Genomic DNA, 14,111 nt, shown 5'->3' with positions numbered 1-14,111 from the left:
GCAAAACCAGCTAAAAGCCATCTCGGTCAAAAATGAGATAATGATACTAAGTGAATGATCCTGACACATATTTTCCACAACATGACCAGCATAAAACCAGCAAAGGACCAGCTTAACCCAGCATCAAAACATACCTACCAGTATGCTGTTTTTTTCACCAGGGATACAATGTGTTTATGGGGTTTGAGGTTCAAAAAAAACACAGTATTTTCCACATACTGTACATTATTGTTGCTCCTCTCTGGCCTGCTTCGATTTTTTACTAAGCTCATCATTTTGAAAAGCAAGGTGTTCTCTGATTAGCCAGCTATCCGGTGTGTTGTGAATACAACTATAATTATATTAATACATGTGATATAATTACATTATACTATATCTCATGCATAAAGACTGTGTGTGTATTTGAACCACTAGGAGTGTCAACTGATGTTGTGGGAGGATCCACACACTAGCTTGAGATTTTTTTTTTTTGATGTATAGTCTTACTACATTTCACTGAACAACTGAACAAAATGGTTTGCGCATTTGTTTTGTTCTGGTTGTGCTTGTGGCGTTTGATTGGTAGGTTTTAAAAGCATTTTTATGTCATTTCACATTTACTTTCAAAGTACAACTGATTTCAGCTTTGTAAACCAAAAAGAGATTTAATATGTTTCTGTATCTTCTCAAGGTGTGTTTGGTGAGTCATTATCAGTGATTGAGGGAGATGCAGTGCTTCTACACAGTAATGTAACTGCAATACATAAAAACGACGACATACTGTGGAAATTTGGAGTTGACAAGTCTCTCATAGCTCAAATTGATGGAGAGAAACAAATCTTTCCTGATGGGAGATTCAGAGACAGACTGAAGCTGGACAGACAAACTGGATCTCTGACCATCACAAACATCACAACTAAACATGCAGGATGTTATGAACTAGAGATAAATGGGGAAAAACTGTCAACAAAAACATTCAGTGTTTCTGTCTATGGTGAGTAATAAAATAGTTCAGTCTTTTAAACATTGATTAATTAAAGGAATATACCAGGTTCAATAAATGTTTATGCAACCGCTTTTTCTTGACTATAACTGAAAATTGACTCATCACTTTAAAAGAAAGAAAGAAAAATAAATTGAGGTTGTAGTTAGGCGCTTCCAATGGAAGTGAATAGGAGGATTTTAAAGCAAAAATATGATGCTTACAATGTTATATACTCAAACACTTAGATCGATTTTCTTGGGTATTATTTGTATATTTTTGTGCTCATTTTAGAGTTTATGTCTACAGCCATTTAATTACTTTAATTGAGTATTTTAACATTTACAGATTGGCTGCATGCACTTCAAGTTGTGAGTGTCTCTCTCAAACCTGAAGTCGAAGTCATTTTATAGTTTGATATGACAGAAAAACTGTCAACACACTAAACCAAAAACAAGACTGCTGTGTACATGTATTTCTGTTTGTTCTCTTATTTTTCAGCCCAGTTACCTACTCCTAACATTACCAGAGATGTTTCACAAAATTCTTCATCATCAAATGATTTACTGGTGTGTTCAGTGGTGAATGTGAGTGATGTGACTCTCTCCTGGTACAAAGGAAACAGTTTATTGTCCAACATCAGTGTGTTTAATCTCAGCATCAGTCTCTCTCTACCTCTGGAGGTGGAATATCAGGATAAAAACACCTACAGCTGTGTGATCAACAATCCCATCAGCAACCAGACCACACATCTCAACATCACTAAACTCTGTCAGACACATTTAGGTATGTCACCGGTGACAGACGTTACATAGCACTGATTACTGTTATAAAGCGCTATAATGGATTATTTTATCCATTACAGATCAAGGCCTTTCCTTATTGTACATAGTGTTGATTTCTGCTGCTGGATCTCTGTTGATTGTAGCTGCAGTCATGGTGTGCTGCATCTGCAAGAAATGTAGAAAAACAGGTAATTTAAATAGATATTTTTTCAAGACAGAAATTTCAAATAACATTGAAAACTTTATAATTTTAACACATTCTGTGATTATTGTTAATGCAGTCCAGACCCAGGAGGAAGACAGAACTCATTCAGCATTGTGTAAACCAACAGCTCGAAAAACGGTAAGATCATTCATGGCTATGTTGCAAGAAAATGCATTGCAGTCAGTTAGTCCGATTGAAGCTTGTTGTTTGAAGTTTTGTGTGCAATATGCACAAGGTGGTCAGTGAACAGAGCTGGTTGATCTTTCGGCCCAACCGTCATCATTATTACCTTTAGTATACAGGGAGCAGATCAAAAGAAGAGTATGTTTTTATGTGCTTTTATGTGTATGTACTGTTTGCACTTCACTGTAAAAACGAGTACGTTTTTCCATTTTACATGTCTGTTTTCATTTTGCCGACCTAAAAAAGAATGAATCATAAAAAAAAAAATAAGTACATAGAATTTTAATTTTTTTTTAAATTCATTATTTTTTCTCCTGAAAAAGTAAGGGATTACTGTTATGTCTTCCGTAATTTTCTGGGTAAAAATCACAGTTACTTCTGATGTACTTCTATTATAGGCTATACCCGAACAATTCTATACAAAACAATAGTGATTTAATATCAAAATGATCATCTAAAGTAAAAATGTATGTTTTTAATGTAATCTTCTTTCATCAAATACTTCAAGGGTAATTTATGCAATTTTATATAATTTATTTCAATAATTAAACAAGCCATTTTAACTAGCACAGTCTAGGTTGAGTAATGCAATATTTTTAGACAGAGTAATAAATCTAATTAAATTGTCAAATATGTAATTAGTAGCTATATATATAGTAATTTACCCAACACTGCTTTCAACATATTTTTTTTTCTTTTGTCTGTTTCTTTTGTTTTCCATTGTCCTTGAAGTAAAGCTCGTCCTCCACCGATCGCTCTTTTATTTAGTTTTCTGAAGTTGTAAACTGCTTAGAACAACGAGACGGTGACATTTTACTCTGCAATTTTTAAGCGCGCTGTAAATTAATTTGTAAACTACAGTGTAGATTGATTCTATTTTAACGCACACAGCGCAAACACGGAAGGGGTCACGGAAAAGAAAACCAGTCATAACCAACACGTGCGATTGAATTAACTCGTCGTTGAGTCGTTATCATAACGCTACCGAACATCATTAATTTAAACAAAACACCGATATAAGGAACCGTGTCAACTCAACAATAAAGGTCTAAATTTTCGTATGCGTTTTTTTTTTTTCATCCTTTCCTATCAAAATGCTTGCTACGGATGCGAAAACGCAGAAAACCAAACCTGATCCGAACTCTTTTTTTTTAAGACGGATGAAAGTTTCGGAGGCAGTGTGTAAATATCACTGACACAACGTGAGGTCGTGTTTAATTTTTAACGTGCGAAAATTCGGACAAGAATTTCGGGTTCAGTGTGCTAAAGACCTTGACAACTTTATGCAAATGAACGTCGACTAACCTTGGCATACAGCGATCCGTTAACACATACTGCGGCAGATTATCATCTACTATGAAAACACCAGAGCCGGGCAGATTACCTACTTAAAAAAATGTAGTAAGTTACTGATTCCAAATTACATGACACATATTGTAGTTAATAACGTAATCCATTTCATTACATATTTTAGGTAATATAATCCCAATTTAGTTTTTTTACAGTTGGATTACTTTTTGACATAACTCGTTTATCACATTGATGTACCACACTGATATAAAAATACAACTAGAAAATGTATAATATTTATTGTTTTCAACAACATGAAGTGCATTAACATTAAATTTACATAAAGGATTCCCAAACTCGTTTGGGCGTTTGTGAGTTTAATGAAAAGTTACAAATTAATCAAATCACAAAAATGCAAAATAAAATAAAGATTTTTAAAACAACACCAATCAAAATAAAACACTTGCTAACAAAAAAGAAATACTGTATTTGTTGACCTGCATGTCATGTGGCCATTAATCAGCATCAGAGAACCGTGATACTTAAAATATTTAAAAATTACAATTGTTTTAAAGTCTCAGGGAGTAGCACTACGTCAAGTAAAAATATAAGTGAAGGAGTTATAGATGACAATTAAAGTTTGGGAATGCCTGCATTACATGTAAATAAGAAATAACGTGAATTTGTGTATTTTAATGTGTTTGAAAGACAAAAGCCTTCCAATGAGAAAGTAATATGTGGTTAAATAACATTCAGTAGTTGATGCAGTGTTTCTTAAACCTGAAATGATTTTTGTAAATCCAATTGTCAAACGTGACCCTGGACTACAAAACCAGTCTTAAGTCGCTGGGGTATATTTGTAGCAATAGCCAAAAATACATAGTGTGGGTCAAAATTATTGATTTTTGTTTCATGCCAAAAATCATTAGGATATTACGTACATATCATGTTCCATGAAGATATTTTGTAAAATTCCTACTGTAAATATAAAAAAAAAAATCCTTAATTTTTGATTAGTAATATCCAATGTTAAGAACTTTATTTGGACAACTTTAAAGGTGATTTTCTCAATATTTTATTTTTATTGCACTCTCAGATTCCAGATTTTCAAAAATAGTTGTCTCAACCAAATATTGTTCTATCACAGCAAACCATACATCAATGGAAAGCTTATTTATTCAGCTTGCAGATGATGTATAAATCTCAATTTGGAAAAACTGACTTTTATGACTGGTTTTGTGATCCAGGGTCACAAATGTGACAAATGACGGGTCTTTGTGTGAATGTCCACAATACTGGACTTTTTGAATGTACATAAGCAGTAGGCTATTTTAGAATGGAACATTTAAAAGATGAAAAACATTAATTAGAGAGTATCGGTAATTTATAATTTATTGCTATTTTGTAAATAATACTGAAGATTTTAGATGCAAAAGACTCAAAGTATCTCAAATCATCTGACGTTTTTCTTTAAAATGAGCATTTCTTTCTGGCTACTTTATGTAGGTTTCTATGTAAGTACTGGTACTTCTGAATGAGTTGAGGCTGAGATTTAACACATTTGAAGTGAAAGTACTTGATGAACATATTATGGGTGGAGAGCATTCACTCAGTATCATTATCTCATTTTTGACCAAGATGGCTTTTAGAAGCTTTTGCATTGGAATTTTTTCAGTAATCATGTTAATCAATAAAAAATGAACTGTAGTCTGAATACGAGTATTTTAAAATTTAATTTAATCTAATTACAAGTACTTTTTTGGAATGTAATCCGGATTACATGTAATCAGTTACTACCCAGTAACAAAAACACACATTTAATGTGAAAAACATTTGACCATTACACTTCTGATGTGGTCTTTGGCCTACTAATTCAAATAAATAACCAATTTTACCTGTGCTAAAGCCTGAACCCGAGCTGCAACTGGTCTTTAGTATATAATTATTCCAAAGGTGACATGCAGCCTTAGTGGCCACTGGTCGATTTGTAGATGTGCTGAAACAAGTATCTTTGCTGTTACTTTTGTGTGAAAGACAACCATTCTCAGTAATTCTCTGTAGTGAGAAACCTTTAGAACTTATATAACCTGTTTGATCTTTTAACTGTTTAAAAAGTCATGTGATGAACTGAATATTTGATGTCATTTCCTCCATTGATGCCATTGCTCCATGTTAACATCTTTTTTGTATTAGTGTTTCCAGAAATGTCAATATTTGTAGAAACAAGAGTTAAATATAATGCATTATTCCTTATAATTCCATGTAATTCCTAACCAAATGAGGTAAAAAAAATAAAAATAAAAAAAATAAATAAATAAACAGACCATCTTTACATGTACCTGTATACCCCTTAATCAAGCAGTGATGTGCAAATCTAAAGTTATAACATTTGCATAAACATTTTAAAATACATTGCATACAAATGATGTAATTATATAGTTTTAGCATTCAAAACAGAAAATAAATTATTAACAGACAAAAAGCTTTAGGTTACAAGTTAACCTTTGGAGTAAAAAATATGTTTAGTCCTACTGAAATGGGATTTTCAAAGTAGCATTACTCTGAGTAAATCATTTTATAGAAAAAGTTGGTCTGTAATTCATTTTCTGTTGCATCAGCAATTTTCCTGACTGAGTTTGTGTTTCCTTGCAGAAATCAAAGTCGGATGCTTTGTATGAAAATATCCCCAAAAGACGATAATCAAATATTGGATCTGCCAGAAAGGATGTTTGAGCTCATACAGGACCCGGACTCATTTTGCTTTTGTGCCCATTCATTCTCAGTCCGGATGTTATTCTTCTCTCCATTTTGTTTTGGCTCTTCATTTCACTATTTTTTTTTTTTTTTTTTGCTATTAGTCTTTGTATTAGTTTCATTTAGTGGTTAATAAATATACCATCCAAAATCTCAACTATAATCTTGTTTTCATTGTTAAATATTGATCCCATTTACTGCTTGTGTTATTTGTTTTATTTTCTTATCAATTAGCTCTACTAGACATTTTGGTAAATGTACCACAAGCACATCATTGCTCTGTAGTGTTTAAAGCAGAAACCAGCGTTTCTAATAGTTTCTGATGGATGTTATTAATAGGTGCTGCTGCTCTCAGAAACAAAGATAAGATAAAAACTAAAACTAAGATAAATCTTTCATATCTAAAAACAAACATATTTTTAAAAATAATAAAATACTAATGACATGGTTCTAACATTTAATCTTTACTATCTGTTGCAAACTCACAAATGATTTCAGAACAAACAAATTTACAGATGCAGGACAAAAATCTGTAAGCACTTTAGAGGCTTTTAAAAAAAATGTTTTAAACTTTTTCAGTAACTAAATTCAGTTCTGTTGTAAAACAAAAGGCCAATGGTAGTGAGTTCATCTCTGTTTCAGTGATGTCATCATCCAGTTCAGTTCACTTATCTTCCAATAGTGTCTTTGGCAATCAAGTCAGTAATATTGGCAAATATTAAGTGTCCCCAACTAAGCAAGCCGAAGGCGACAGTGGCAAGGAACCCAAACTCCATCAGTGACAGAAATGGAGAAAAAAAACCTTGGGAGAAACCAGGCTCAGTCGGGGGGCCAGTTCTCCTCTGGCCAGACAAAACCAGCAAAGTGTGGTTTAATTCAGAACAGCATCAGAAGGCAGACTGTGGACTAGTATCACACTGAACATCCATTGAGTTTATTCTGCTTGATGACAGACTCATGGTCTTTGCTGAGAATTTGTGCTGTTGGCCGTCTAGTTGATGAGGCTCATCTACTGTAGTTGGTACGGTCTCTGCTCACATGCAGGGCTGTAGAGGTCATCTCTAGGTGTTGAGCCACCATCTGGTCTGGTTTCAGACTGGATATGGGTGTAAAATTACCTCGAAATAAGAATGAAACAGACCAATATTAGCGTAGATGCCATTCTTCTTACAACATAATGAGTACATTGGGTGTTATAGGAACACAGTGTTCCAAGTTCTGGTTGATCTAATTAATGCAGCCTAACAATCTTTTAATGGATTTGAATTGTAGAAATATGATAGTGTGTTGTGTATACCAGGTTAAAGAGATGGGGATCCGTCAGCTATCAGCGGTTCAGTTGGAGTCAGAAAAAAAAAATAAATAAATAAAAAAAAAAAATGCATCCGAGAACATGACAGCCCAAGTCTGCTAAAAGTTGTACTTGAGTCGGGACTCAAGTCCGAGTACGAGTCCGAGTACCCCAGCTCTAGGTATCTGGTCCATTAATTAACACCTGTTATTATTATCATGATTTTTTTTTTTTTAAGAAATCAGCAATGGGAAATTACTAGTCATCCAAGACAAATAGAGCTGATATAATCAGAAAATGAGTAAATAAGAGATTGTGCAGTGTAGAGCTTTTTTGATTAAAGGAACTTTGCGAGATGAGTGACAGCTTTTTAGTTATAATAAGGGGAGTGTTCTTTGCACAGTTTCTAGGTAATTATCCATTCAGAATTTGAATACATTCACTCACAGATTCACTCTCCAATAACTATTTATCCAGCATTGCCACTTGGCGTTGTGTAGTGTAAACTACTTCTGTTAACTAAGCGAAAGTGGAGCAGGTGCTTGTCCAACTATACATGTCACTGCACATGTGGGCACACCCCCCAAAAATAAATAAATAAACATTATTACAAAACAAGCTCAAAAATATGTTTTAAGCTATTTAACTGATAATATTGATCAGACAAAATTCTTACTTTCAGTTAAAGCTTAAATTTTTGTTCATTTAGTCACTGTATTAAATAATTAGTGTTGTGTTTGTTTTCTTCTAAACAAGACTAAAAGTAAACTGGTTTTAAGGCCTACTGTAGGCAGAATTACTTTGCCTTCATGCAATACAAAATACCTCTAGATTGGTTTTCTTCCATCCACACTCCACTTTTCTGTTATCATTCACCTCTTTAACGTTATTTTTACCAAACTGTTATTTTGATATTTTAGCGACTGGCTAAAATTTAAACATCATTAGTGCAGATGTGAATAACAATCTAAATTTATGTTTAGTATAAACTAGCACTTTTTAATTTGCCAAGATGTCAGGTTCAGCTCTGGTTCCCAGTAAACATTTGACTACTGTGGCTGGTGTGTCTATTTTCACATTCAGCACAAAAGAGTCAGCAATAACTTGGGCACTTTCATCAGGTTTCTCAGTGGGTGCAAGTCACATCCAAAACCATATCTAAGGACCTCACGTTCTTACTATTCTCAATTAAATCCCTCAATGCTGACAGAGAAGGCTACACTTTACAAGTGGCCAGCAGTGCAAATGACAATAACAGAAGCCAGGACTCACCGTGTTTGTTTGTTGATTCTGACCTACCGTATCAAGAAGAAAAAAGCTTGACACAAGCTGCATTAGCAAACCATCCAGTGTCACCTGCTAGTGTAGGAACAATTCACTCCTCAATAGACAGAAAATCTACATAATTTTCCTGCAAGAAAACATATTCACACAAATTAAAAGAAATGAACAGGGCTGATGATTCAGTTACACAAATACAAAAACACTCTTGGAGTGTTCCTTGATATCTGAGGAAGTTACAAACTATTAGAATAGTAAGAACAGTAAGAACAGTAAGAATTTATTTTTTATAAAAGAATTTTGTATTTTATAAAATGGCTGACAAAAATAAAACTGCATCATGTGACTTCTTTGCTTGTTATTTTAAGTTCTGAACTTTTCATTTTGCAGATGATTTGCTTTCTTGTTCAGTGTGAAATATACATTCACTTTTCTAAAGAAACACACACACCTAAAATGCTTTACAAATGCTTTTTTTGATAATTATTCTTTATTTTATTTTAACTTTTGCCTGGGAAGATCTCTGTGTTAAATAAGTAAAAATACATAATTACATTAAAAATTATCCATAACACTGTAAATTTAAAAATATTCATTGTGCACAATAAATCTCATTTCTTGTTAAATCAGTTGTATGTAATACTTGCATTCTGTTCTGATGGTGCATAGGTCCTGCGACAACGGTAAATCACACCAGAGGTTACAGCTGCAGCCACCAGCAGAACAGCAACACCAACAATTATTCCAGCGACAGCACCTACAGACAAACCTGAATCTGTAATAATAAAGACATACAGTCATTATTATTAGATTATTATATTATATTATTAGATTGAACTGTAATTTAAAATTCTTCATGGAAAAATGCACCGAAATTATACTCGCCAATTACAGTAACACTGTATCTCCTAACACTGCTGATGCTGAGGTGGCGACGGCGGATGCTGCTTCTGCTGTTGATCTGTAGATGATAAACTCCAGAGTCTGTGGTTTTGGTGTTTGTGATGGTCAAAGATCCAGTCTGATGATCCACCTTCAGTCTGTCTCCGAATCTCTCTTTACACTGATCATCTGTACAGACATTACTCTGATCTCCAGTGATTTCAGCAATGAGAGTGTCATTAAAATACCACATCACTGAATCATTTATTTTTTTTATTACACCAGGATCTAAAGTGACAGATTCTCCCTCCTTCACTGACTTCCTCTTCATTTCATTTTGTTCATCAGCAGGAACATCTGAAACACAAGCCAACAGCTGCTTGAGGGATCTACTTGGGGAAACCTATACAACATTTAGGTTTGAATACGTTTTTTTAAACACAGTTTACATACATTGTATGATGAGAAACTGTCATCACCAAAAAAAAAAGACTCTTATGAACCACAACTAACTGTTAACACTCTTACTGTTTGATGATGTTAATTGAGCTAATTCTACAAATTACATGTTTACAGCAAATGTGTTTGTAGATTATCTATATACTTAATGTAAATTAAAACAGAGGTATAAAGAAAAAACACATGTGAAAGCTAAAAGAAAAAGAATAATGATGTGATTAAAAAATAAACTGCCATTAACTGACTCACCATGAACAGTAACATTGCAGATCTTTTCTTTGATGTTGCTGCTGATGATCTGTAGTTTATATTCTCCAGAGTCTGTGGTTTTGGTGTTTGTGATGGTCAGAGATCCAGTCTGATTGTCCAGCTGTAGTCTGTTTCTGAAACTCTCAGTACCTTCATTACACTGAACATCTGTACAGATCTTACTCTGATCTCCAATAATCTGAGCTATGCGAATACAGTTAAAATACCATTTAACATCTACTTGTTGGTTTATTTTAACATCACTGTGTAGAGTGACTGAATCTCCCTCCATCACAAACACGGACACACTGAATCTATCAGCGCCAGATACACCTTGAGAAAAAATTAAACATTATAAGCCAAACAAAAGCATACAACAGGAAAGTGCTGAAAATGTTTTTCCACAGATCATAAATGTTGTAGGTAGAGAAGTGTGCATGAATGCCGGAATGAATGGCGCTTTACAATCATATCAAGGGTCAGTGCAATGGCACGGGTATGTACGCTCACCACACACCAGCTACAGGTGGAGAGAAGAGAAAGTGATAAAGCCAGTTAAGTGGATGGGGATTATTTGGTGGAGGGAATTTGACCAGGACACCAAGGTTAAATCCTTCTTCTTTACGAGAAGTGCCATTGAAATTTTAGTGACCACAGAGAGTCAGTCAGTTTAACATCTAATCCTGTTAAGTCACAGCATAGTGGCCCTGTCACTATAATGGAGCATTAGGACCCACACAGACCACAGGAGGAGCAGCACCCCCTGCTGGCCTCACTAACACCTCTTCCAACAGTAATCTGGTTTTCCCAGGTCTTCTCCCATCCAGGTACTGACTAAACTCAACCCTGCTTGGGTTCAGTGGGCAGTCAGTCTTGGGCTACAAGGTGATATGTCTAGATTTAGAATGTAACAATAAACAGCAGAAGAACATCGCTGATTTACACAAACATGTTACATAGATGAATATTATCCATAAAAATACTTAAGAAAATTGTGCTTTTCCACCACATTAAAACTCAAATAATTTCCTATTTTTCAGCAAATACTGTTTTTTCATTTTCAGTCCTACTGTTTGAATCCCCCACATAAATCACGCTCCTCAATTCATTTAGCATACCTTTTTTTTTTTTTTTTTTTTTTTTTTTTTTTTTTATTTTTTACCCAAAGCAATTCACATTACATTTAAGGCACATTTAGTTTACGCAATGATAAAAAGGTTATCAACATACTCACGGTATGATGCCACATACCATGTGCAGAGACCTCCTTTTTATCGGTCAGTTCGTTTCTATCGTTGACAAACAGTAACATGAAAATGTCTTACCATACACACGCAAACACGAAAACAATAAAGAGAACACAGAAAGCACAATAAAGAGAAGCTTCATTTCCACTACTCCAAAAGAAAAATGCAGATGCTGATGCATAAAAGTGTTCTCTTGTTCCTCTGTAACGCCACCGTTTACTGTTTAAAGTGAAAGTAGTAATGAGGGTGGCGTTGGACACCACTGATATCTGATTGGCCATCCCGGGTGCCACCCAAAAATTTAATTCGCTGCTGACAGTTTGTTGCCAGTATTTAAATTGCCGCATTTTTCAAATCGAGAAAGAGGAAGCATTAACGTACGTTATTTGGAGATCTTCAGGCAAATAATTTTTAATGTTCTGACGTCACCATAGGTTGGAAGATTGTGCATTTTTCAGTAGACCCAATAGTTTTTTGTGACTTTGCGTTAATACGCAAATGTATGTACATATAGTATATATCCATACAAATATATCCGCATACAGTAAAAACAGTATGCTAATATTTCAGATTGTAACATGGACGTTTGTAGCAGTAATATCTGGACTTCGATCAAGGCGTTTAATGCAGGTTTGGAGCTGTTCTCCGTTAGACTGAATAAATTCCTTTATGGTAGATTATGAGCTTTCTAATCTTGCAGATCACACGTCACACAGTCAAATTAGACACTAAAGGAAAAGTAAAACATTAATAAAAAAAGCACTGTTTTAGAGATGACAACTCGGAGCTCACGTTCTCAGACTCGGAATTATGATTTTTTTGTATGGCAACACTATCAACGCCTAAACAGAGCCTACGTTGGTCAGGTGGTACAGCGGTCGTGTGGTAAAGTCGTCGCTCAGAAGACTCCCAGTTCACAAGTCGTAAATAGTTCTAGGAGGACGTGAACGCTTTTTACAAGTTTGAATCTCGTAATTACGGGAAAAACGATATGGCGTGAACGCGCTTTTAGTACAAATAGATCAGAGCCTGAACTAAATTTTTGACCAAATGTGTAGTTGCTGCATTTTGCCTTTTGAGGGCAGCACTGCTATTAACTTTTAGTAGAAATAATAGTTTGTTAGCAGCGTTACTGGGGTTGCACGAGTTGGTGTACTCTCTCAGGGCTGGGTTGCGGCAGGAAGGGCATCCGACGTAAAACATGTGCCAGATCGGCTTTGCGGATCACTCCGCTGTTTGAGAGAGTTTGTTAGCTGCGTTGCTACTTTTATTTAATTAACTACTCCACAAAACTGAAAAACTAAAGAAATCATTAACTATTTTGAGACACGTGTGATGGATATACAGTACACAGTGAGATGCACGTCTTTGAATTTTAATGTGACCCTCGACCACAAAGGTCATCAAAAAAAATAAAAAAATAAATAAATAAATAAATAATAATAATAATGATGATGTATGATATAATAATAATGTATAAATATGGTATTTATACATAACCCTAAACAAATAAGCTTTCCATTGATGTATGGTTTGTTAGAAAAGGACAATATTTGGCTGAGATACAACTATTTGAAAATCTGGAATCTGAGGGTGCAAAAAAATCTAAATATTGAGAAAATCACATTTAAAATGGTCTAAATTAAGTTCTTAGCAATGCATATTACTAATCAAAAATTAAGTTTTGATATATTTATGAAATTTACAAAATATCTTCATAAAACATGATCTTTACTTAATATCCTAATGCATTTTTTTTTTCTATAATTTTGACCTATACAATGTATTTTTGTCTATTGCTACAAATACACCTGTGCTGTGCTACTTAAGTTTTGTGGTCCAGGGTCACATATTTCACAGACACATAGTATAATGATAATTTCACTATGATTGAGAGAATCTTTTATTTGTCAGACATCATTGATTGATTCAGAAATTTATTTCACAGGAAAGATGATTTAGTGTAGAGCAGAAGTTAAACTGTATGAGAAATGGAAAAAAGCCCTTCAACCACGTTATTCACATAAACTCACTACTGTCACCACAGACTCACATACACCAACAGACATGAACCACAAACCTCCAGAGACACTTGTGTAGAAGCTTTACACATCATGATATATGACATGTCTCATGGAATCGTTCTGAGACACTTCTCTTTTTTTATTTAAATTATTATTATTATTACAGTCCTTGGTCTAGGTCAAGGTGTAACATAAATAGCACAACAATACACACACTTTTGTATTTGCTTTTTTTGTTTTCTTGTTTGTTTTCATGCTATTTTTAAGTGTGTGTGTGTGTGTGTGTGTGTGTGTGTGTGTGTTTTTACAATGTTAAAAAATTAGCAAAAATAGTAAATGATGTTTATCTGAAAATGTAACAATGCAAATATGTTTTCTGTAAGGGGTGGGTTTAGGGTTAGGGTTGGGTTAGGGGATAGACAATATCGTTTAATCAGTATAAAAACTATAGAAATCTATGGAAAGTCCCCACAATTCACAAAAACAAATGTGTGTGTGTG

The 14,111-nt window shown here is 34.2% G+C and overlaps 2 protein-coding genes across 2 annotated transcripts; one reads left to right on the top strand and one right to left on the bottom strand.

Annotated features, from left to right (window-relative positions):
* Positions 1–508: 508 nt before the first annotated feature.
* Positions 509–6,265, top strand: LOC127153424 (SLAM family member 5-like). The gene is made up of 6 exons (XM_051094478.1): positions 509–561; positions 671–973; positions 1,463–1,747; positions 1,827–1,934; positions 2,028–2,089; positions 6,077–6,265. The coding sequence occupies exons 1-6, from the start codon at positions 513–515 to the stop codon at positions 6,122–6,124; spliced, it is 855 nt and encodes a 284-aa protein (XP_050950435.1). The 5' UTR covers positions 509–512; the 3' UTR covers positions 6,125–6,265.
* A 2,433-nt stretch (positions 6,266–8,698) lies between these two features.
* LOC127154066 (uncharacterized) lies at positions 8,699–11,841 on the bottom strand. The gene is made up of 5 exons (XM_051095463.1): positions 11,666–11,841; positions 10,341–10,673; positions 9,636–9,989; positions 9,398–9,525; positions 8,699–8,880 (listed from the first exon to the last, which is right to left on the bottom strand). The coding sequence occupies exons 1-5, from the start codon at positions 11,766–11,768 to the stop codon at positions 8,845–8,847; spliced, it is 954 nt and encodes a 317-aa protein (XP_050951420.1). The 5' UTR covers positions 11,769–11,841; the 3' UTR covers positions 8,699–8,844.
* Positions 11,842–14,111: the final 2,270 nt, after the last annotated feature.

Source organism: Labeo rohita, chromosome 22 (genome assembly GCF_022985175.1).
Source record: "Labeo rohita strain BAU-BD-2019 chromosome 22, IGBB_LRoh.1.0, whole genome shotgun sequence".
Classification (NCBI taxonomy): Eukaryota; Metazoa; Chordata; class Actinopteri; order Cypriniformes; family Cyprinidae; genus Labeo; species Labeo rohita.
This window is presented reverse-complemented; position numbering and strand designations above follow the sequence as displayed.

Bases quoted from the DNA above. Each gene is read 5' to 3' on its own strand.
- LOC127153424 (XM_051094478.1), top strand. From the start codon at position 513: ATGGTTTGCGCATTTGTTTTGTTCTGGTTGTGCTTGTGGCGTTTGATT. The intron at 974-1,462 runs GTGAGTAATAAA...CTTATTTTTCAG, and splicing joins ATTCAGTGTTTCTGTCTATG to CCCAGTTACCTACTCCTAAC. The intron at 2,090-6,076 runs GTAAGATCATTC...GTTTCCTTGCAG, and splicing joins AACCAACAGCTCGAAAAACG to AAATCAAAGTCGGATGCTTT.
- LOC127154066 (XM_051095463.1), bottom strand. From the start codon at position 11,768: ATGCATCAGCATCTGCATTTTTCTTTTGGAGTAGTGGAAATGAAGCTT. The intron at 9,990-10,340 runs GTGAGTCAGTTA...CTTGTGTTTCAG, and splicing joins CTGCAATGTTACTGTTCATG to ATGTTCCTGCTGATGAACAA. The intron at 8,881-9,397 runs GCAAGTATTACA...GTTTTCTTGCAG, and splicing joins ATGCACCATCAGAACAGAAT to GAAAATTATGTAGATTTTCT.